General features: G+C 41.9%; 2 protein-coding genes across 2 annotated transcripts in view; one reads left to right on the forward strand and one right to left on the reverse strand.

Annotated features, from left to right (window-relative positions):
* Window positions 1–7,074, forward strand: part of nbeab (neurobeachin b) — a 138,068-nt gene extending 130,994 nt beyond the window's left edge. The window contains exons 43-46 of the mRNA XM_030067259.1: window positions 1,168–1,269; window positions 2,428–2,624; window positions 2,721–2,872; window positions 5,007–7,074. Coding sequence (XP_029923119.1) covers window positions 1,168–1,269; window positions 2,428–2,624; window positions 2,721–2,872; window positions 5,007–5,097 — 542 coding nt within the window. The 3' untranslated portion in view covers window positions 5,098–7,074. The remainder of the gene's footprint in view (window positions 1–1,167; window positions 1,270–2,427; window positions 2,625–2,720; window positions 2,873–5,006) is intronic.
* Window positions 7,075–7,510: 436 nt separating this feature from the next.
* The window catches only part of dclk1b (doublecortin-like kinase 1b), a 28,568-nt gene continuing 14,071 nt past the window's right edge, over window positions 7,511–22,007 (reverse strand). The window contains exons 7-16 of the mRNA XM_030067270.1: window positions 20,562–20,649; window positions 20,300–20,469; window positions 19,491–19,610; window positions 19,176–19,322; window positions 16,523–16,656; window positions 15,837–15,914; window positions 14,644–14,740; window positions 14,447–14,527; window positions 11,873–11,986; window positions 7,511–9,847 (exon numbers count right to left, since the gene is read on the reverse strand). Coding sequence (XP_029923130.1) covers window positions 9,665–9,847; window positions 11,873–11,986; window positions 14,447–14,527; window positions 14,644–14,740; window positions 15,837–15,914; window positions 16,523–16,656; window positions 19,176–19,322; window positions 19,491–19,610; window positions 20,300–20,469; window positions 20,562–20,649 — 1,212 coding nt within the window. The 3' untranslated portion in view covers window positions 7,511–9,664. The remainder of the gene's footprint in view (window positions 9,848–11,872; window positions 11,987–14,446; window positions 14,528–14,643; window positions 14,741–15,836; window positions 15,915–16,522; window positions 16,657–19,175; window positions 19,323–19,490; window positions 19,611–20,299; window positions 20,470–20,561; window positions 20,650–22,007) is intronic.

Below are 22,007 nucleotides of genomic sequence, written 5' to 3' on the forward strand. Positions count from 1 at the left end.
ACCTTGACAAGTAATTAAGTCTCATACTCAATCTTAAAATCTTGTTTTTCTGGGGGGAAAAATCCAGCAGGAGGATTCCACTTCCAATGCTAATCAACCTTTTTCCATAATTTTCTGGGATCAAGTGTCATTTTCTCAATATTGTTGGTCTGACCTACTTTACTCTGCCTTGTTTCAACATATTTATAGTTGTTCTGAGAAAAAATGAGAGAAAAAAAGAGAAACTGCACTGGAAGCAAGAGGGTTTATCTCATTCCACTGACGCTTTTAGCGACTAAATGACTTGGTAAGATGGAGATGCTTTTTGCAGGGTAGTGATGTATTAAAAAGTTTGATCTCTGCTATCACTTACTGATGTGTTGTCCCAACAGTGTATAGAGAAAGAGTGAGGATTTAACCAATATTGCACCTCAGAGAGCAGAGTTTTGATGCTCTCCTCCAGGCTCCGCTGTGGCCGCGCTCAGGCCTTGTGTCTGTCAGACTGGAGGTCGGCTCCAGGTGCCGTGAAACTCCTCTCACTAACCTCTCCCCCAGCCATCATCAATCATGTGACACGCGGGATGAAATCAAGCGCCTTGGCTGCCATCAGTGGGCATCCCAGCATTTACATGACAATTAAAAGGGACCTCACTGCCAGCAGATGTGCGTCACACTCAACATGCTCGTATTTTCATGTGTTTATTGCCTAAGAAAAGTTTTGTGGACATTTCAATCATTTCGTAGAAATCTGAATTCGGAAGTACGGTGCTACAATACATTAGCTGCTACAGATAATAGATAGATTAATGTTAAATATAAATACTGATTGATAAATTCAGTGTCCATTTTTTAGAGGGGGTCACAAGTAGGGCCGGGTGATATGGACAAAAACAAGCATATGATATTAAATTAAAAGATGAATATTGTTGCTTTTAGATCAAATAGAGCAGGCTCTTAAGTTCAGAAAACTGACTTGCTTTAATGTAATGCAGCCTTTAAAACCAAGAAAAGACAACACTTATACCAGATCATAGAATGAAAATGTCCAAAATCTCATACCTAGTCTTATATCACAATATTGATATGATATCGATATACTGCCCAGCCTTACTCACAAGTCAGGGAATAAACTTTATTAATTAAACCAAGGGATCTGTTTTGTAAAATTGTGTATGTGTCATCTTTCAGGTGACTATCCAGCACCCCGAGCTGTCCTGACTGGTCACGACCATGAGGTGGTGTGTGTGTCAGTGTGTGCCGAGCTGGGCCTGGTCATCAGCGGAGCCAAAGGTCAGTGTGCTCTCCCGTTTCCCCTCTGTCGTCACTGTCACAAGGAGAGGCACTCCGGGACAGTAATGTTCAGAACTGACTATACTTTCATTCATTTTCCTTACCTGCTTAGTCCTGTTCACGGTCACTGGGGGCTGGAGCATATCCCAGCATGCATTGGACCAAACGCAGTGAAATCCTGCATGGGTTGCCAAGTGATCACAGGGCCGGCACAGACATACACACTCGCTATACTCACTCCCATTTGCACTTGAAGGAAAATGTTTACTTCCCTATCCTCCTGACTTGTGCATCTTTGGAAAGTGGGAGGAAACTGGAGCACCAGAAGGAGAATCTGTCAATTCTACACAGAAAACGAGAGCGAAAACGTTGAGAACAAGAATGAAAGCTGGGTCCTTCTTGCTGTGAGGCAACAGTGCAAACAGCTGAGCCACTCCACAATATTCTCTGCATCGTGGATAGTATTACTTTGTCTGAGTTTACACAAAGAGGATCATGGGATTTCTCTGTGCTAGGGCAAGGTGATATAGACAAAATCAAATATCATATCTTTGACCAAATATCTCAGTATCAACATTGTGACGTTATTGCAGTGACATTATTTTTTACAAACAAAGGATTGTCGATAAACTATCATTAGTAATGTGGATATTGTACTTAGATCTTATTCTTTATTTTTGATTTTTTTATTTATTTAATCTGTAGTCTGTGGATACTGCTGAAAAACTGCGAATTTCCTTCGGGATGAATAAAGTATCTATCTATCTATCTATCTATCTACAAACAAATACATAGAGCCAATAAGTTCTGAAAATTACATCCCTTTACTGTAATGCAGCCTTGAAAACCAGGAAAAGACAACACATACGCCAGATCATGATATTACAGTATCTAAAATTCCAGACGATATCTAGTCTCATGTTTTGATATTGATTTAATAATATCACCCAGGTCAATGATTCTTCCTCACTGATAATGATGCTTTGATTCACTCATATTACTCTGGTATGTCAGCTCGCCAGAGATCATATCATTATGTGCATTGTTGACATAACTCAGTCAAAGCTGGAATGTTGTTGAACTTGTAAAATAATCACAACGAAAAATGTGAATAATTATGCATTCAAGACGTCTGTTCTGTGCGTGTTGGGTCTGCAGAGGGTCCTTGTCTGGTCCACACCATCACAGGAGACCTGCTGCGGGCTCTGGAGGGGCCAGACAACTGTCAGTGCCCCCGCCTCATCTCAGTGTCCAGCGAGGGCCACTGCATTATCTGCTATGAGAGGGGCCGCTTCTGCAATTTCAGCATTAATGGAAAACTCCTAGCACAGATGGAGGTCAACGATTCTACCAGGGTAAGCTGAGTGTTTTTTTGACACTGTTGTACTCCATAAGCAATATGGCGAGATCTTCATTCACATCTGTATTCCTGAACTTTGCTCCATCTTCAGGCCCTTCTCCTGAGTAGCGATGGCCAGAACCTGGTGACAGGAGGGGATAATGGAGTGGTGGAGGTGTGGCAGGCCTGTGACTTCAAACAGCTGTACATCTACCCCGGCTGTGACGCTGGCATCCGAGCCATGGACCTATCGCACGATCAAAGGTGAGAGTATGAAGTTGTACGGGAAGAAAGTGTTTTCACAGCCACTGAGAGATAGATGGTGCATACTGACGCAAAGAATATACACTGAATGTACGTTTATTAGGGGACAACTTCTCTTTTCATGAAGAACATGGAGGAGGTGACTCTAGATTAAAAACTATTTTGCCTTATTCGTTTGCCTTATTTAATCTATTGCAGTGGAGGAATACTTGACCCAAAAACGTACTCCCCCAGAGTTGTCTTGAATGTCCAACCAAAAAATGTTTTGCTCATGTCTCACAGAGAACAAAGGTTTCAAAAAACGGCAGCCATTTCTGTTAGTATGCCCAGTTTTGAGAAATATCAGCAAAAAGGACCTGAAAACATCCAATTAAAATGCTCAAACCCATCGTGTAGCATAACCAAGTCTTGACTCCCCATTTGTATGTTCAGCATGTCTCAAACCAGTGCTCTGTCACTAAAAATATTGTCAAATAAACCAGTGTCATGAAGCATTGTCCTGCCCATTTCCTGCCATTTTCTGGCCTGCATACTCACCAGATTTTTTTTCATTGGACATTCAAGACAACCCATGGAGAGTAAAGGATACAAAACATGTAGATCTTAGGTAACGTAATCCTTTAAGCTTTAAGACTGGATTGCACAAAAAGGGCTGCAGTACTGTGAAGATAGACTAAATCTTTTGTACATTCACTGCATATATAATGAGAGGGAGACAGTACATTATGGCAAATGTGTTTGTGCATCTGTGTGCCTGCATACATGTGTGTGCCTGCACATGTACACCCACATATGTTTGTGTGTATGCATGCACATGTGTGTTTCCACACGTGTCCACAGCATGTGTAGGTCGTGGTGAAAAGCCTTGTGTTGCCTATATGCGTGCCATGATTGTCAGGGCTCATTTTAGGAAGTGGAACATTCACCAGTGTTGTTCTTTTAATAGAAGCGACAGTTGCCATAGAGACAAAAAATTATAAGGGTTTGTTCTGAACGTGCGTTTATTTCAGATAAAAAGACAATGGTTTGCACGCATGTGTAGTGTATGCGTCCGTCGGCAGGTCGGTTTTGCTCAGTGTCTGCGTTCTTATAAACCATATTAGTGATATAATTGGTGCCTGCATGGCGGCGTGGAGGCGACAGTGTTCTCTCTGGGGCTGCAAGCGTCATCATGTGACCCTGGGAGTTTAGAGGTTAGCCAGTCATTCAACATTCAAGCAGCACTTCAAACCCACAGGCCAAATGCCTCTCAGCTTAACAGTCAGGCCCAAAACACAGGCTTCATCCCAGCCATGCCATCTTAAACATATTAACACTGCGTCACCATGACAACATGACTAACTGCACAAGCCCAGCCAAGGTAAGCAGAGGACAGGCAGATAAAATACTAAACTGTCATCAATAGCAGCAGCGTTTGTCTTCACAGAGACACAGGGGCAGTCACACTAGTGCCAAAAATTTTTTAAATTTAGCACCATGCGCCGCATTTTCTGGTTTCTTTCAACAAGACCACTTAAGAAAATTATTTTGATGAAAGACTTAAAGAACCCCATCGTTCACTGAAAGTTCCTCGCTAAAGTTAAAGTGAGGTAACACAAGCGAGCCATGTTCCTCCTCTCCCTGTGCAGAGTGCTATTCTGCTGCAGCTCTGTTCATTGTTCTTGAGCATTTAAGCCCTGGGGGTGTAGCAGTACAAGACGACCCTGTGAAATCAGCTGCTTTTCCTACATACCAGCCAGTCATGGACATAGGGGCAAAGGGGCCGCAGATGGACGCTTGGAGTCAATGACCCACTTCAGCTGTCAGAGGAACAGAGTAATTTACTGTCACAGTCTTTGATGACCTCCTCTTCTTTCTTCATTCACCACTATGGACCTTTTAACAAACTGTTCTTACGCAAGGATATGATTTTCAACAATGTACATGTGTTAATACATAGTTTTCCTGCTCATTCTTACATGCACGCCACTGAAGTATGCTGTTATTACAAAGAAAATAAATTCCACAACCAACCCTTAATAATGACGGTGGAATGCGAGGTTTTCAATGGCTGTCCTTTTTCTGGCATAGTTTATAATTTATTTACCGTCAATGGGATTTCATGTGATCGTGTCATGGTTCAATTGTTCCCCAGGACTTTGATCACTGGCATGGCCTCTGGCAGTATCGTGGCATTTAACATCGATTTCAACCGGTGGCACTACGAGCACCAGAACAGGTACTGAGGAGAGAGAGGAGAGGCAGATCCACGAGGCCCGAAGGCCTGCGTGCTGCCTGAGAGGGAAGCCGACCCACCAGTGACCGCGCTCACCTGCAGAAGATCCATGGAAGTCGGGCGGAGGTCCAGTGGGCTGCAGAACATCAGAACGGTGAAAAGAGAAAAGTAGATGTGCTTTGGCTACTTCATCTGGCCTCTGAGGAGAAATCATTGTTATTGGTCTGTCGCTGAACTTTGTAGTCCGAACACATTTTCTGCTGGTTTTCAGTGTCTTGCCCGAGCACCAGCTGAAGCGTTTGCAAGACAAGGAGTCCAGCAGGTTTGTTGCTCTGGTCTAGGAGAAGACTGAAATTAACTTAATTATATCAACTCTATTATACAGTTAAGTTAATAAAACATACGTAATGTAAGATTTTACTCAACCTTTGTTCCTATTTCAAACTGTGAAAATGCAGACAAAATAAATCCTCTGTTAGAAACATTTATACAACATTTGTATGCCAGATACATATCTTACTTGGGACATTTTTATAGGAAAAAAGTAAAATCATGTACATATGGACAATGTAAAGTGTTTCTTCCCTGTAAAGGTTGAAATAATGATCAACATGACAAAAGCTGTTAGATTAGTCACCATTTTGACAGTTACCAACATCTCCATCATGTGAGCCATCTATTCATGTCCAAAAATATCCTCACTGCACTTTGGATCTTAGTTGGTTAGTACTAAGTCATTCCTGTACTGTATATGGCCATTGTTCGCTCATTGTTACTAACAGTGGTCTGATGTGTGTGACAAAAAGACAAACTGTCCGATGCTAATTTACTAACGTGTTTGGATGTCTGTAAGGAAGATTTCAGAGACAATGTCAGTGTAAGCTGTGTCCGTTGTGCAAAATAATTGTTTTTAATCATGATGTCAACAAAAAGGATGATAAATTGTGATATTTCCATACCATATTTATTTAATATAGATAACTATTTTGTTTATGAATGGCAAGGAATTTCAAATTACTTTTGTCTGTTTGATTTTAAAGTGATCTCAATGCTTCATTTGGTACAGCAGTTTCCATTCCTTTTTTTTTTTTTTTTTTTAAATAACACGTCCAGAGGATTTACTATCCAACTTGGTGAACAGTATCTCACGACTGTTACGGCGTTTATGTGTTTGTGGTAGAACTGCAGCACATTTCTTGCAGGAAGTGTCATTACCAAAGACATTCTCCTATAATCCTCCGTACTATGAACGTCTTCATTACTGCTACACAGCTTTCTGTATTTCAATTAACCTGTTTTTGCACAGATTTTTTTTTTTTTTTTTATGCTTATCCATTATAAATGTGAATTCATAAACACCAGTTTATGCTGTAACACCATGCAATGGTAAGCAATATTTATGACTTGGTAGCTGGTTAGGGCCCGAGGGAGGCTTTCAGACAAAAATACAATCAAGTAGTCGAGTAATGAACAGGACACACTGTAACAGAAATGACTGTGGTCAGTTCGTTGATGATGTGAAAACTGTTGTTCCACATTTAATTGCAGAATAAAGACGAGGTCAGTCACTGCGAGCTGACAACTTCAAGCAGCGAAAATACGGCAACTGATTTTGAGTTTGCAGTTTGATTTTCCAGCAGTGCTATCAGACGCCGCCCCACCCAAAGCCAAAGTTTTGCATGCTAGGAACAACTGAAGGCTCTGGGTTTACTCTCCTCTCCTGTGCACTCATTTCCATTATTACACATTTAAAATAGTTTATTTTGAATTTCTGATTATTGGTTTATCTGGGTATTTGGCAGCACGTTTTGATTTAATGCCATATATTTTGTTAAGATACGTTTATGATTTATATATTTTAACTGTATCAAATGCTTTTGCATATGTTGCCAATGAAGAGGTAGGGTTTGTCCGAAGCTGTGACATGAACTTATGCTTAAAACTACAAATCAATAACTGTAAATTAAACTGCTTTCATTTTTTTTTTTTTTTTTTTTTTTGGTTGTATTTTTAATAAAACTATATAAATCTGCCAATGCCAGGAGTATTTCTTGCTGAGGCTTTACTCCTGTATTTGTGTACAGCCTGCGTCTGAATCTCTAATGTGCAGTTTATTAGTCCATGTGTTAATACAAGCTCTTTAAAAACTTTGTACAAGTTTAACTTTTTAGACAGAACCTATGGCACTGCCGTAGGTCGAATTTTGGAAAATACTGTGCCGCTGGTCTCAGACACTTGTGCAAAACCTTCAGCCTGTGTGGTTAGGCTCTACTGCCATCTACTGCCTGCTTTTATTGCAGTGGACACACCTTGTCTGCTGCGTCTCATCATTCCCTTTAGGAAATTTACCAAATCCTGTGGAAAAAGCTGTCGACTCACAAATTGAGGAAATCACTTTTATTCACAGATTCACCTTTTTTCCCTTTTTTTTTTTTTTTTTTTGGCAGAGTACATTGTTGGAAGATTGCTTTAATCATAACAATGGATTTTTCTTACGACTTGAAAACAAGTGTACTACTGGTATTCATTCCCATTTAGATTGTTTTATAATGTCCTAACATTAAATATGGAATATGGATGAATATATTACAGCATTAATATTCTCCAAGAGTAACAGTGGCATTCCCAAGTGTCTTTTACAACAAAAAAACGTCCAAGAGACGATCTGATGACCGTTACCATTTGATTACCAACAGTATCATAGACAAATTATTATTTTCTCTTAATGTCAGTGTTAGGAGAAAAAGATGTAGCCTTGAGGAAGCAAACACATTCCCTTTAGCGACATAATGACCTGCTTTCCTTGTGCTTTTTTGGCTTAGTCCTTTCCAGTCCCAAAGTTAAGTGCCATCACAAGATCCCAATCTTTAGTGCCTGAAAGCCCTTTAGGAAAGAATGTCAGTGGGGTTGGTGAGGTTACATTTCTTTCCAAACACATACAAACTATTCTCATCTAAGCTGCGGTATGGCTAAAAGTTGCCTTAATTGAATTGCATTCAACAAGACGGCGCATACAGTGACAAAGGAAATGGTTTCAAAACGGACAGGTGTATAGCAAACGGCAGAGGACCAGAACATCTGATTAACACACATGCAGATTACATTATCGGACGGAGGGAACAGAACATTCGCATCCATGAATATTTGGACTGGATCTCTTTTCTCCAGCAAAGTAATGAACTCTATGAACACGAAGGCAAATATCACTGGATTTTACTGGAAGCACTTCGCTGTTTACCATCATTTAGCTGGCTTTTTGTATTCAGTGTGTGTGTGTGTGTGTGTGTATGTATGGTGGGGAATCCATGTTACTGAAGAACTAACTAATCCAGTTAGATAAGTGCCCCTGTCTGGTAGTGATGTGCCAATAAATACTGGCAAGACATCCATCCTCACTCATTCTTACATCAACAAGGACATTTTTTTTTTTGTTGTTGGTTTGTTTTGTTTTGTTTGTTTGCTTGTTTGTTTGTTTTTTTAAATACTGTGCTCATCGGGTGTTACACCTAATTGCACTTAATCCTTGTGTGCCAAGGCAAGGCATGAGGCTGACATGCATGCACTGACTATCAACTACACAGCACTGACATTCATCTGTACCACTGCCGATTAAATCCACACTCTCACAAACACAAACTGCAGCTTCACTGGTCCAGGTGAGTGTGTGTCGCACCGTCAGCACAGCAGCTTTAGATTCAACTCCTGTCGAGAGGCGGGGGGGGCTGTTTTGTAGTGGAGCGAGCTAAGGGCAAGACCATCTTGTCCTACACATTCGACGTTAATGGTACAGATAATGCTTGTGGTCCAGTGTAGCAGCATGTCTTGACAGTTTCCTAAGTCCTCTTAAACAGTTTGTGTAAAGTTTATACACCAGCACCAGAACCTCAGAACCTCAAGTACCACAGTCCAGCGTGTGTCGCACAGTAAAAAGGTGGCTGTTATTACTGCTGAGTTATTGTTGGTCGAAATTTACTTCACAAACAAACAGCAAGGTGTTGTGTTGGATTCTGTATGATTTGCGATATGCACTGAACAAATCATAAGAACATTTAATATTTAAAAGCTTAACTGTTCACTGTTTTGCAGTTCTGACGACAGCTGTACACTTTTCCATGAACTCCTGAAGCAGGTTGGCTCTCCTGCAGTATACATACACACCACTAGAGGGCTCTAGTATACTTCAATAGGCCTGTGCTTGCTGTAAAGAAATAGGTCTTAAAACAGTTTGATAGCGTGTGGAAAAAAAAAAAAAAAACACCCTGTATTATTATTATTTTTTGCCTCAGCATGCTCTTATGGTATATTCTCAGGTCAGCAGGAAGCTGATCCACAACCTGGCCTATCCCTGACTCAGATTTACTTCTTCTGTAACCAAAATGAAAGCACTATGACTGAAAGAATCAGGCGTTTCCAACTCACTGCAGTGGTTACAGGTTAAGTGCGTGCATCTGTCAATGTCCAAGTCATTTGACCGAACCCAGTGTCGGTTCTCAAGCTTTCACTCTACTTTTCTCTCCCTCCCTCCTCCACCTTTCTTCCCTGGAGAGGTGGACGACTCTGTGGCCTCAGCTAGGCAGCTAGAAGGGGGACGTGGGTGAGCGGACGGTGTCAGCCGAGCTCGGGGAGTAGTCCTCAGACTCAGCGGGGGAGAGGCCGGGGTTGGCGCTGGCACCGAAGCTCTGCGGGACCCGAGACGAGGGCTTCACATCCTGGTGGCGTCTTCGTCGGAAAACCTGCTTCTCCTTATCAAGTGGGGTGGTCTGAGAGAGGGTGACACAGCAGCGAGCATTAAACTCTCCACAAGACCACACAGAACGAGGAGGAGGAGGTTGGAGCTGCACCACCACTGAGGCGCTTTGGTGGAAAAACAATGTTCAATGAGCCACTGCTGGCATGCAGGAAAGCTGCATTTGCTCCACTAAACCTCTGCGGGAAGGTTAACATCTGCCTGTGACACAGCGAACGAATGCAGCAACAAAACCAGGGGAAGCAACACGAGGCGATAAAAGCTACGTTTACCTCAGTGCATGACATCTTTAGTCTGTGATTGTGAAGAAACAAAAAGGCCAAACTAGTGAAGCACACCAAGAAACAGGATCCCCTAATTGTAACACCTTCTGAAAGGGGCCCTGAAAAAGTAAGGTGTTCTGGGACATGCATTAAGAAATTCCTCAAAAGCTATAAAATACAACGAAAGCTTCCATTTATGTAATTACGTAGTTAATTTGATACACGTGACAATATAATTCCTGAATTATCCCTGAATTTCCATTTAAAAACATAAAAACCTGGATTTCCACCTTACATGGAGGGTAACATTTTTCCACTGTTAATGTATTTTCAAATATAATTACAATTATCCCTGAAATGCCATATACAATAAACAGGATATCAAGACTTGGTTGCCCCTTTATTAAGACAAGATTGAGATATGCCTGAAATAAACCTTCAATTTTTGTTTTTTTTGCTGCCTGAAAGGGGGTTAAATCTTGAAATCAAGAACGTATTAAGGAATGTGGTGTGTTTTCAATCAGAAATTAAGGCCACATCATGGGTTACGCATTTCGTAGTGATCCCTGTTTACTCAATCTATAACATGCACTCTGGAATGCACTTACGGATGCGTTACTTTTCTATGCGCAATGAGTAAACAGTACAGTGGACTGCACGACCAGGTGGGAGAAGATGGCTACAGCGCTGGTGGGATAAAGAAAAGCGGGCAACGTGATCAAGTGGTGCTTCTAATGAGGTAAAGAAGGGTAAAACATGAGTGCAGAGGGTCCGCTCGGGGGCGATGGGTCAGCTCTCTGGGGAGAGGTGAGATGGAAACTGCCAGCACGTTGCCATGGAAGCACGGCATGTTAGCGCTACACTGTGTCATACCTTATCCAGTACAATCCTGGATGCTGGTAGTGATCCAAAGACCCTGACCTCTGGATGGAAAAGTCCTGGTCCAGCTGAGCAGAGAGAGACGAGTGCAACTCGGTGGATCACCTTGAACTTAAAGCATCACTGACCTGATTTGCACAAAGGCACATACAGCTCTAAACTTCTGTTACACTGCTCTGATGGGGAAGGGAAAAAAAACAAAACAAAAAACTGGCAGATGAAAGAAGTCATTTCACTGTCAGCTGAAGCTCTGTGAAATGTCAGAGAGAAATATTTCCGCTTGACAATTAACAACGTGGCAAAACAAATTAAGAAGCTAGAGATGAGTGATGGACAGGAATGCAACTGATTCCTCCCACGAATGGCGACAAGTCAAAAATTAAAAATTAGACAAGGTCTTTCTGCAAGGTGCAAAAAAAAAAATCTAGCTCGGCTCTGAAATGATCAAGAAATTATATTTACCTAAATCTACTCATTGTAGAACAACAACACAGCATATGATCGATAAGGAGGGCTCCTGACAACAGTGCTGACAGTCCATCTACACAGAGGAGGAGAAGCCAGAGCACACAGAGGAACACCTGGCAGCGGGGGGGGGCGGATGGGTGCACCGACAAATGGATTCAGCACAGAGGAGAGTTCACATGAGAGGAGTCAATGGACGGCACAGATTAAAAAAAAAGATTCAGCTGCTTTGTGAGACTGTGCAGGGATTTCACAAGGACCATGCCAGCTTCAGCTTCAATTAACTTCTATGACATTCAAAGCATCGTAAAAGAAGAATCTTCACAAAAACAAACAAACAAAGGAAGCTTAAGGAGCCCAAAAGGTAATGTGCTGGCGCAGAGCAGCATGCAGCGGCAGTGTGTGTGTGGACGGTGCGAGTGTGTCCTTACGGTGATGACTGACACGCCTGCCGTGGTGCTGTTCAGCTTGGGTTTGGTGTTGAAGTGCTTCTTGATCTTCCCAGCCACGGGCAGCTGGTGCTCGTTCTCTGACACGCCCTCCTCCTGCAAAACACGCACAATGAGAGCTCAGAAACACAACCCCGTGTATTACAAACACAAATACTGAAATCACAATGTGGTCAAGTGCAATATCCAAATCCATGTTTCTGACAGAAGTAAAAGGTGTGACTTAACACTGTTATAAAAAGATGCATCAGGGCGCTACAGAGACGCCCTGGCCAGCGGCTCGCACTCTCAAGATGTAAGAAAACACGTTTGTGTGGCAGCAAAAATCACAGTGTCATCGTTGTAGTCGCTTTTTCTAGCATAAATTTGAATTATGATGCAAAAATAATCATTCCCACTGAAACTGATTCATATCACAGTCACAATATCTGTCAAAATAACTGCTATGTTTTTACCTCCGCCACCAAAAACAGACATTGGTTATGTTCTCACCCCTGTTTGTTTGTTTGTTTGCTTGTTTGTTTGCTTGCTTGTTTATTTGTCACTTTGTCTGGCTGTTGGCAGTGTAACTCAATAAACCAGTGGTCATGGAGGGACTGCCACTGGGTGAATGATGAGCTGATTAAACCTGATTATTCAAAGTTCATGGTCACCCAAAGGTCACCGTTTTCAGACTTGGCCTAAACAAGGAGCGTTGTTTTAGCAAAAGCCAAGCTGTGGCAATGTGACAGGACGTCCCAGAAATACCCGGCGATGATGGGATGATGAAAAATATGAACTTATCTAAAACTTAATTTAAAAGTCAAGTGCCGATTGACACCATGTCCCTTTTACTGGCCAGGCATATTGACACACGCAGTTTTGTTTTTCTTTCATCAGAATTTGCAAGCAAAAAATTAATATGTTATTAAGTAGCCTCATGTTTATACAGGTAATAATCATAGCTACTGATTTAAATAAAAAAAATGTGATAGTATCTCCCATCTTTACTGAACAAGAGTTTTGTACCAAAAGGATTAAAGGCAAACCTGTGCCAGGTATAGATCGACTGTATTCAGTGGCTGAAGCAAATAAAAGCTCAGGCTATTAATTGATGTTTTAAGGTGTTTACTGCATGATTCAGGCTTTGAGCAGCCAGAACAGAAGGAGCTACTATTTTATTGAAAACTGTTTTAACAGACATATAGCTCTCTTACATTCCCAAAGCCTAACGTTTGCATGCAATGCGTGAATAAGAGAGAGCAGAGAACGGCTTTCATCATCCATATCGGCGCAGATTTCAGCACCACGGACAGAGCGGAGGTCTAATTATCATTAGCTGTTTGTTTAAATTTCTCAAACTAATTTCTTTTAGGTAAAAAATTGGTGTTCAAAAAACACAGCAAAACAAAAGGTAATTTTGGCACAAAAATAAAGAAATGTATTGTGGTTTCAAACCACCACGACCACGCAGGATATTTTTAGTCTTCAGTAAGAATTCATTCGTCGCAGACATGATTTGTACTGCAGGCTGCTGGGCTCTCATCTAAAGCAGCTGGGAAACATGCTTCCATAACAAACAAAAATCAAAAGCTGAAGATCATCAATTTTTATTCCTTAAATTAGTATCCATTATTATGATATAAATCCCTGCCTCTATTCTGTATGTAAATCCTTCTTGCCACCACTAGCAGAAGACAAGTTATATACACTCAACATAGTTTTCACCAGTATTTTATACGACTCCGGCATTTAAATTGCTTGTAAGTGGATCTGAAGGTGTCTTCTTTACTCCGGTACTAATCATTATCAATATACATTATCATTATTCTATAAAACCCTGGCGCTAAATGTCAATCTATGTTTGAATATCCTGATATAAGTATGGACATCATTATAACTATACATATATATTGTGGTAACTATACACTGGGTTGGTGGGTGAGTGGGAGGGAGGGTGGACCTGGGTGCCAGGAAGGAGGGGGGGGTTATACTGTTTTTGTACTTATATTTTGTTATGTTTTGTTTGTGATTATTTTCTTTTTCGCAAATAAAATAAAAAACATTTGATAACAAAAAAAAAAAAAAAAATCAAAAGCTGAAAATCATGGAGGAACAAACAGGTTCACTCACCACCACGCAAACTCACTGATGGGAATATTATGGACCCATGAGAGGACTGTTTTCTTCTGACTGACCAATGAGCCTGAATGAATGCATATTGTGCGTATAAACCTGATTCCAAGGAGCGGCAGCGGCCACACCAACCTGACGCCTGTCACTTCACACTATTACGTATGCATTTTTCCACAAAAAACTACCTGGGGATTAAACACCTTGATGTGATGAGTGGTTGTTAGAAGGACCTCATACCTTCCCATGAGAAAAAAAAAAATTACTTTCAAAGGTCAAAGGTCAGCGTCATGGTAATGTAATGTTGCTGTGGAGTCTGTGCCGCAGGTGGAGGTTGCCTTTTCTGACTGCTCTCGTTGATATATATATATATATATATATATATATATATATATATTTTACCGTAACACTCAGCCCTACAGGTGTGTGTGATGTTGAACTTACGTTGACCCAGGAGTGGTCCAGCACCTGTGGAGCTGTGTGCCTCTGATCCACCTCGAGCTGCAGCATCCCAGTGATAAGAGCCTAAAGACAGACACTCGAGTCAAGAGCAGGCAGTCAAACAGTGCAGCAGGAGACGAGCTGGTGACAGATCAGCGTCAGGACCCAGTGTGTGTGTCACACGGTGCACAGGCACTGACCTTGGCGGTGTCAGACACATTGTCCCAGTACGGCGAGGGGAAATCAAACTGGCCCGTCAAAATCTGCTCGAAGAGAGCCTCTTGATCTTCACTATTACTGCACAAATAAAGAAGCACAGGTATTTTATTGTGGAGAAGTAGAGAAGTTCAGATCCTGATCCTGGCTTTTAAAGGAATACAAAACACAAAAAGTAATATTTTCCTTATTCTTTGTGAATTCTATCCATTCACCAACAAACACCATCTATTCAGGTCCAGCTGAGTTTTTACTTTAAAAACAAGTCTTGTCTTTACGTTGAGGCTAAAACCTTTATGTCAGTGCTAGACTATGGCGATGTTATATACATGCATGCATCTTCCCAATGCTGACATGCACTGGATACTGTCTGCCACGGGCCACTTACCTACGGAACTACATCCTTCAGAAAATTACCGAAAAGCTCTGTCCATGAAGCCGATGCTGAACTGGAGCGTTTACGTACGCTGCTCCCTCTGCCTGGATGCTCTTACAGATACTTTAAAGTAATGCTTCATGACTTGGAGGCAGGCACATCTGGCTGCAGATGTTTTGACTGACTCATGAAGCCTCTCTATGATCCATGACGTCAGTGTCTTGTGATGATGGCTGATGAATAGTACTGATATTGTATGATTCTGTAGTTTATTCCTGTTTTTATAGTAACTTGTTTTATCTTCCTGTGTGTCTGCAACTCTGTTATCTGTTCTGCTGCCTGCCTTGGCAAGGATGCTCTTGTATAAGGGATTTTTAATCCTAATGAGCATTTCCTCATTAAATAAAGGCTAAATAAATAAATAATAATGAATAATTTGTACTCATTTGGGGTTGATGATTACAGTTTGACAGTGATCCTAGGCAAGAAATAAACCCGTCACTGTGGTTTCCGCTGAGTTTTGCACATGTAAATTACCCGCACAGCTCCATAGCACCGGGCTCACACAGAAACCATGTGGATGGACTAACAGGTTACATGTTTAGTGAACTGCTCCTTTAAATGTAATGGTGTACCACAAGCAGCCCCAAGGCTCAGGCACAACTCTTCTAATGGCACATGTGGAGGGGAAAAAAAAAAAATTAGGCCCAATACCTTAAAATACACGCTAACTGTGAAACTCCCTGTGCTCACAATAATGAGCTGTCATTCTGAAATATCGCCCCAAATCCAGAAACATACCCGCGGAACGGAGGGAAGCCACACAGCAGAATGTAAGTGATGACTCCAGCTGCCCAGATGTCAACCTTGAGGCCGTATCTGTTAGTGGAGAGGAGCACAGCGCCGATCAGGCGGGCAGACAGAGACGTCAGCTCAGCCCCGGAGGCCAAGAGTCACTTTCTGCTGGGATTTGTCCTCATTTTTTGGTGCGAGACTGTCATCAATTCTTATTTTTTTTTCCACAGTAAATGGGAAACACTTTAATAATGTTCCTTCACAAATATCTTATAAGGCATTGATAAATATTTAAAAAAAAAAAAAAAAAAAAAAAATCATTCCTACACTTTATATTTGTAAACTAATTACAAACATGTACATAAATGTATGTTTACAAACAATTGAGCATATACAATGATTATTGCTTTATTTCTAAACGTTAAATACTTGCAAATATTAAAGAAAATTTACTGAAATATATGCAAATTTATTAGTTACATGTCTAACTATCTCTAACCCAAACCCTGATTTACTAGTAAATAGTCAGATATAGTTATAACCATTTGTATAACTACTGTATAAAAGTAGGAATGATAAATACATGTTTATGAATATTTTATGAGTAATTTGTTAAGGAATATTATTATAAAGTAAAGGTCCTGATAATTCTCTGTCAGATCAGCTCAGATTGCACGACGTCCTTCACTCACCCTTTCTCAGCGATGATCTCTGGTGCTACATAGGTGGGCGTCCCGCACACGGTGTAGAGCGGCCCGTTGACCACGGTGGCCAAGCCAAAGTCCCCCAGCTTCAGGGACTTACTACCATCCTGGTGCTCATACACCTGTGCCACACACACACACACACACACGCACACACACACACACACACACACACACACACAGCGAGGGGGGATGTGAAACTAGGGCAAAGCCGCTGCTACTTCATATTCATCACTGTGGTAGCGCTTCCATTAACGGCCTGTTTACTCAACTGCAAAAGATGAGCTCTATTTGATGATAAATTTAGTTAACAGTGTCACTGCAGAGGTTTTCAAAAATAGCCGTGCTTCAGAGACCGGGGGAAGGATTGCGCAACATCTGCTTTACAGTGAAAACACACGACTATGCAGCTGGAAACCTTCAGCATTTGGAACGGACACTTTTAGGAAAAATCCAGGCCCCATTGAGATCCAAGGTCCCCGTGCTGCGAGGGGAAAATACTGCAACTGCAAATGCAGATAATCCCCTTTGCTCTCACTTATATAAGAGAGACAGACGTTGATTTAAAGAATTATTTCAGTGAGTTTCCATTTCATATCCTACACTATATTTCAAAGAGGCGTTCCTCGTGGAAAGTCAACACCAACAGAACTAAAATCACTTTTGTTTGAGGCAGATGTCTTTTGTCTTGGCTGAGCGTCTCTGTCTCTCAGTGGACAGACTGAATGATTCGCCCCAAGCTGTTTTCAATGAGTGACTTCAGTCCAGCAGCTGAATTAAGAAATCTACAGCGTTCCCATTTGAATTTCACATTATATGATCACTAGAACTGGTTTTGGTCGGAGCCCACAGTTTGCTGTGTGCACCATACTGATAAATATGTTTCATAACCCAGACCTATCAAATTATATCTTCAGATACTACCTTTGTACAGCGGCTGCCTCTGGCTGTTTGAGGGGAGAAAAAATAAGAAGGGCACCTACTGCACGACAAGCGGCCCCACCAGTGTGCAAGAAGCTATGATGCATCATGTAGGATGAGAGTCTTCATACAGAACAAATAACAATATTTGTATTATAATAACCGCATATAATTGTACTATATGTAATGTTGTGTTGTGACTGTATTACAGAATAACACAGCACTGCCTTCTGTTTAAAAGGATGGCTCAGTTTTTTCCAGTTGTTCAGTTAATTCCTTTTATGAAACCCAAATATAAAAACTAGGCAATGCCTTTAAATGTTTAAGGCACTTTTTAATGAGCGTTCTTGATGATGTTACTGATAGACAAGCACCAGACTCCCAGTGATAATCTACACTAAGCCTCTGCAAGACGAGCCAATAGCTGGCAGTGAGAGGACTTGAGCCATTCATCCTTTATCTCTCTCTCCAGCCTTCGTCCTGCTGCAGCTTTGGAGCCGTCCTGTCACAGACGAGCTGCCTCTGGACGCATTTCTCAGCTCCTCTCCATCTCTTTGTGTTTTCTCTCGCTCCTTGGCATTCTCTAACCACAGGGGGGCTCAACACTAAAGCCACTCTTCAATTAAGTGAAAAAGCAATTCCTTAAAATATTCAGCTAGCTCCTTTGCAAAGCAACTAGACGAAAAAATGTGATAAAGCCATCTATACAAAAAAAAAAAAAAAAAGCACTTGCAGTGTACAAACATTTGTTTTTGGTAATTGGTAAAAGTTTCCAACTTGAGGACAGTGTGCTGTGTTCCCAGACTGCAGCAGGATGCAGGGTCACAGCTGAGACTGTGGGAGCCCCTCTGACAGCTGAGCACTGGAGAGAGGCTGTGGCTAAAACTGAACACCTATATCGGTGGAATGGATGTAGGTTTTATCAACTAACCTAAAGGCTACTTTGAGAAATAAAACAAGAGGCACAGTGCAGATTACATTAGAGATTACAGCAAAATGCTAGCAAGATATTATCCTTAGTTATTAACTGGCATTTTGCAAAAGTGCATACCAAACACTTTGCAGCGTGTTTGGTGGCTGTCCCAGCCTCACTTTGGGAAGCCGGCCCTGCAGGACTCCTTGAATGGGAGACTACAGAGCACTTCTGAGCATCTCTGTTTTTTCCACTGGTATTTTTTTCTCTCCATTGCAAGGGCACATCATGGTGTTTTCTCACTCGAAAGAGCATCTCAGAGGGCACCTGATGAGTTTTCTTCATGAGAAAGGCACCTTGGGAACGTCACGTTTCTCCCAGTGTCCTGTAGCAGCACATCACATTTTCTCCACTGGAGGCTCATCCATTAAGAAGCCTCCCACCTTCTCACACATGTAGGGACAGCCCATACTGCACTGCATCACATTTTATCCACTGGAGGGGCACTTGTCCATTAGAGGAGCACCTCATTTATTATAACTTATTAGTTATTTATTTATTGCATGACGGGACAGCCAGCAGGGCATTTGATCTTTTTTTCAGTCGGGCCCTTACTCTGGTTTTTGGCTCTCTAGAGGGCGCTTTAACCCTCGAGGCAGGGAGGGCCACCCCCCAGCCTCCTTCCCTCAACTCTGCCAGTGCCTTTGTACTTCCTGTTGCACCTTAATGCCTCTTCCATTTTGGCACAAGCAGACTACACCTGCAACACCAAAATGCCAGTAAAGCGGCGTGCACATTCAAACTTACCAACAGATTTTCTGGTTTGATGTCTCTGTGGACAATATTGAGGCTGTGCAGGTACTTGATGGCACTTGCCAGATTGAACAGCATAGAGCTGGCGTCCCGCTCGGTGTATTTGTTGGAGGAGGTGATGGCATCAAAGAGGTCGCCCCCCTGGGAACGAGAACAATTGGGATGTGAAAGAATACCACCTCACTTCCAGTTCATAACGACTACAGAAGAGCTGTTGAAGAGCTGGCTGAGAGGTTTTATTTGGATTTGATATTCACATTTTATCACAGTTAAACATTTTCTACAGTAAGATTAACAAACGGGTGGTACCTTCACCAACTCCATAACAAGATAGAGCTCACTCTGGGTGTCCATCTCCTCAATCAGCAGCACAACGTTGGGATGTTTCACACGCCGAAGGATTGACACTTCATTCTGCACCATGTGTTCCTGGGTGATAAACAACAAACATAAGAATAAAAGAATGTGAGGCTTCAGTTCTTTAAATTACAAATATTGGAAAAGAGTGAAAACTGGCTGACTGTTGAGTTCAAGATGATCAGTATAATGGCTTCATGTAATCAAACCCAAGTAATGAACAGTATATTCACAGTTTCTAATAATGCAGAGCACACTGGCTTGATTAAAAAACATCACACACACACAGTTTAAGTCACAAAGGAAATAGCACCATCTACTGACTGGTACAGGTAACTGCCACGGTGAATGAAACTCAAATTGCTCTTTATGGACAAACCAGCCATTATTAGAAGCTGTGCACTTCATTTTTTCCTACTTCGTGAATCATACTTCTTTTAAATAGATTGAGAGGAAAATTGCTTTACCCAGTCTTGGAGCAGCGTGTGTCTGCAGTGCTGGATGCTGCAGTTTCAGGACTGCATTTCTAGGACTGTAGGCAATGTGATGTGCTTGAGACATTTTGTGTATTACCAAGACCATCTGTGTCCTTTTTCCGGTTTTGGTGCAGAACCTAACCTAACCTTTCCCTAAAGTGCTTTTTCTGTCTAACTCTAACCACATGGCCACTGCAGCTAAAGACCAGGGTCCTAGCAGCCTCGGCGCTCTGTGCTGCAGACACATAATGTAGAGTCTTGGTGCTGTGGTTGGTGCCATCTCACCTTTCCCCTGCATTTTCCTTTGTTGATGATCTTCAGAGCGTACTCCCTTCCAGTTGATCTCTCCACACACTCCCGCACCACAGCGAAGTTGCCGTCCCCCAGCGTCCTCCCCACTTTGTACCTCTCTGCTATGGAGGCAGGGACGGAGGGGTACTCGTCCATGAGTTCAGCTGCAGAGACAAACCACAGGTCACGTTCTGTAGCCAGACACAGTCGCTGAAACACCACATCTTTCCAGTCTAGGTTTTGCGTCTTGTCTTACCTTCACTGCCGGCTCCATCTCCTTCATCCATCGAGCTGCAAACCTTGGTAGAAGCTAGAGAGAGTGATGAGCCGCTGTGCTGAGATCCCTGGAAAGCAAAGACAGATATCATGAAAGAGTGAATGGCACACAAATGTAAGCTGGCTGACTTACACAGACACTTCAAAAAACCAAAGCTGGTTATTCAAGCTAAATAGACAGAAGATTCTGGCTTCTCTAACACTGAATTTTCAAAACTAACCCTGAAGTCTGAGGTTCTTCCTCATTGCTTCAGCTACCAAATGATTAAATTATGGCCAAAATGGTTGCAGTGAAGATAAACTGTGAATGTAATAACTCGATTAGTCTACACCAAGTCTGTTGAACTCCTTGGGCATGCTACTTCATATTCAACAGAAAAAAAAAACAGAAAAGTGGTAAGAGGCCCAAGCCACATCAGAGTCAAACACTCACAAGTCTCCAAAAACTCAACTACCAAACCAACTGGAACATGCCACACTAGCACACTAGCATGCAAATTAGCATGTGGTTGGGAAAGGCATCAGAGTGAAAATATTCTATTACAGCTTAAGCCAAATTTACAACACTAAGCCAAGCCAGGTTTATGTCGGATCACTGACGTTTCTCCACAGCTCATTCAACATGCGATACAGACTGAAAACCTGCTCGTCCACCCAAGATTTAAAGATTATCAGAGCACTAAAGTGATTTGAAAAAGAAAATCTCCCCATCCCTTGACGAGATGAGGCTCCAAATCCTTAACACCGCCCGGGAGAAAGGAGGGACACGAGGCTTGGCTGCAACGGACTGAGCAGCAGATGTGGACTGATGTTTTCACTTACATGGAAATGTGACTGTGATCACCCACACTGTGGACACTGGTAGCTGTATCCTGCCCTTCCTAGCAGCGAACAGTAATGTGTAAAACAGCTGCAGGTGTTTCCAGGTCAGTCTTACGTGACTGCTGAGCAGGATGTACCGAGATGTCAGTGAGCTACAGCTTTTGGAGGCTTGCACCTGCTTATGTAACATTCTGGATGATTACCTACTCCATTGCATCTGAGGCTGGGAATGTGGACAAAATCAAATATCATGACATCTTTGACCAAACAGCTTGACACTGATACTGTAAGAATACTGTAGGGATGGCTACTGGCACTTTCATATGGTTTTTGCACACAGGAGATTTTTGATAAACAGTCATTAGTCATGCGGACATGGTGACCAAGCAGGTAGAGAAAAATAACAGAACAACTAGACCAGTCTTAAGTTTAAGTTAAGAAAATTGTGTCCCTTTCCTGTAACGCAGCTTGTAAAACCAGGATAAGACAATACTTATTAATACTATATTATACTATATACTACTTAATAATACTATATTACTATAAACAAAACGATATTAAGTCTCATACCTGCAATACTGATGTAACACTGAATAATTACCTC

Source organism: Myripristis murdjan, chromosome 13, assembly GCF_902150065.1.
Source record: "Myripristis murdjan chromosome 13, fMyrMur1.1, whole genome shotgun sequence".
NCBI lineage: Eukaryota > Metazoa > Chordata > Actinopteri > Holocentriformes > Holocentridae > Myripristis > Myripristis murdjan.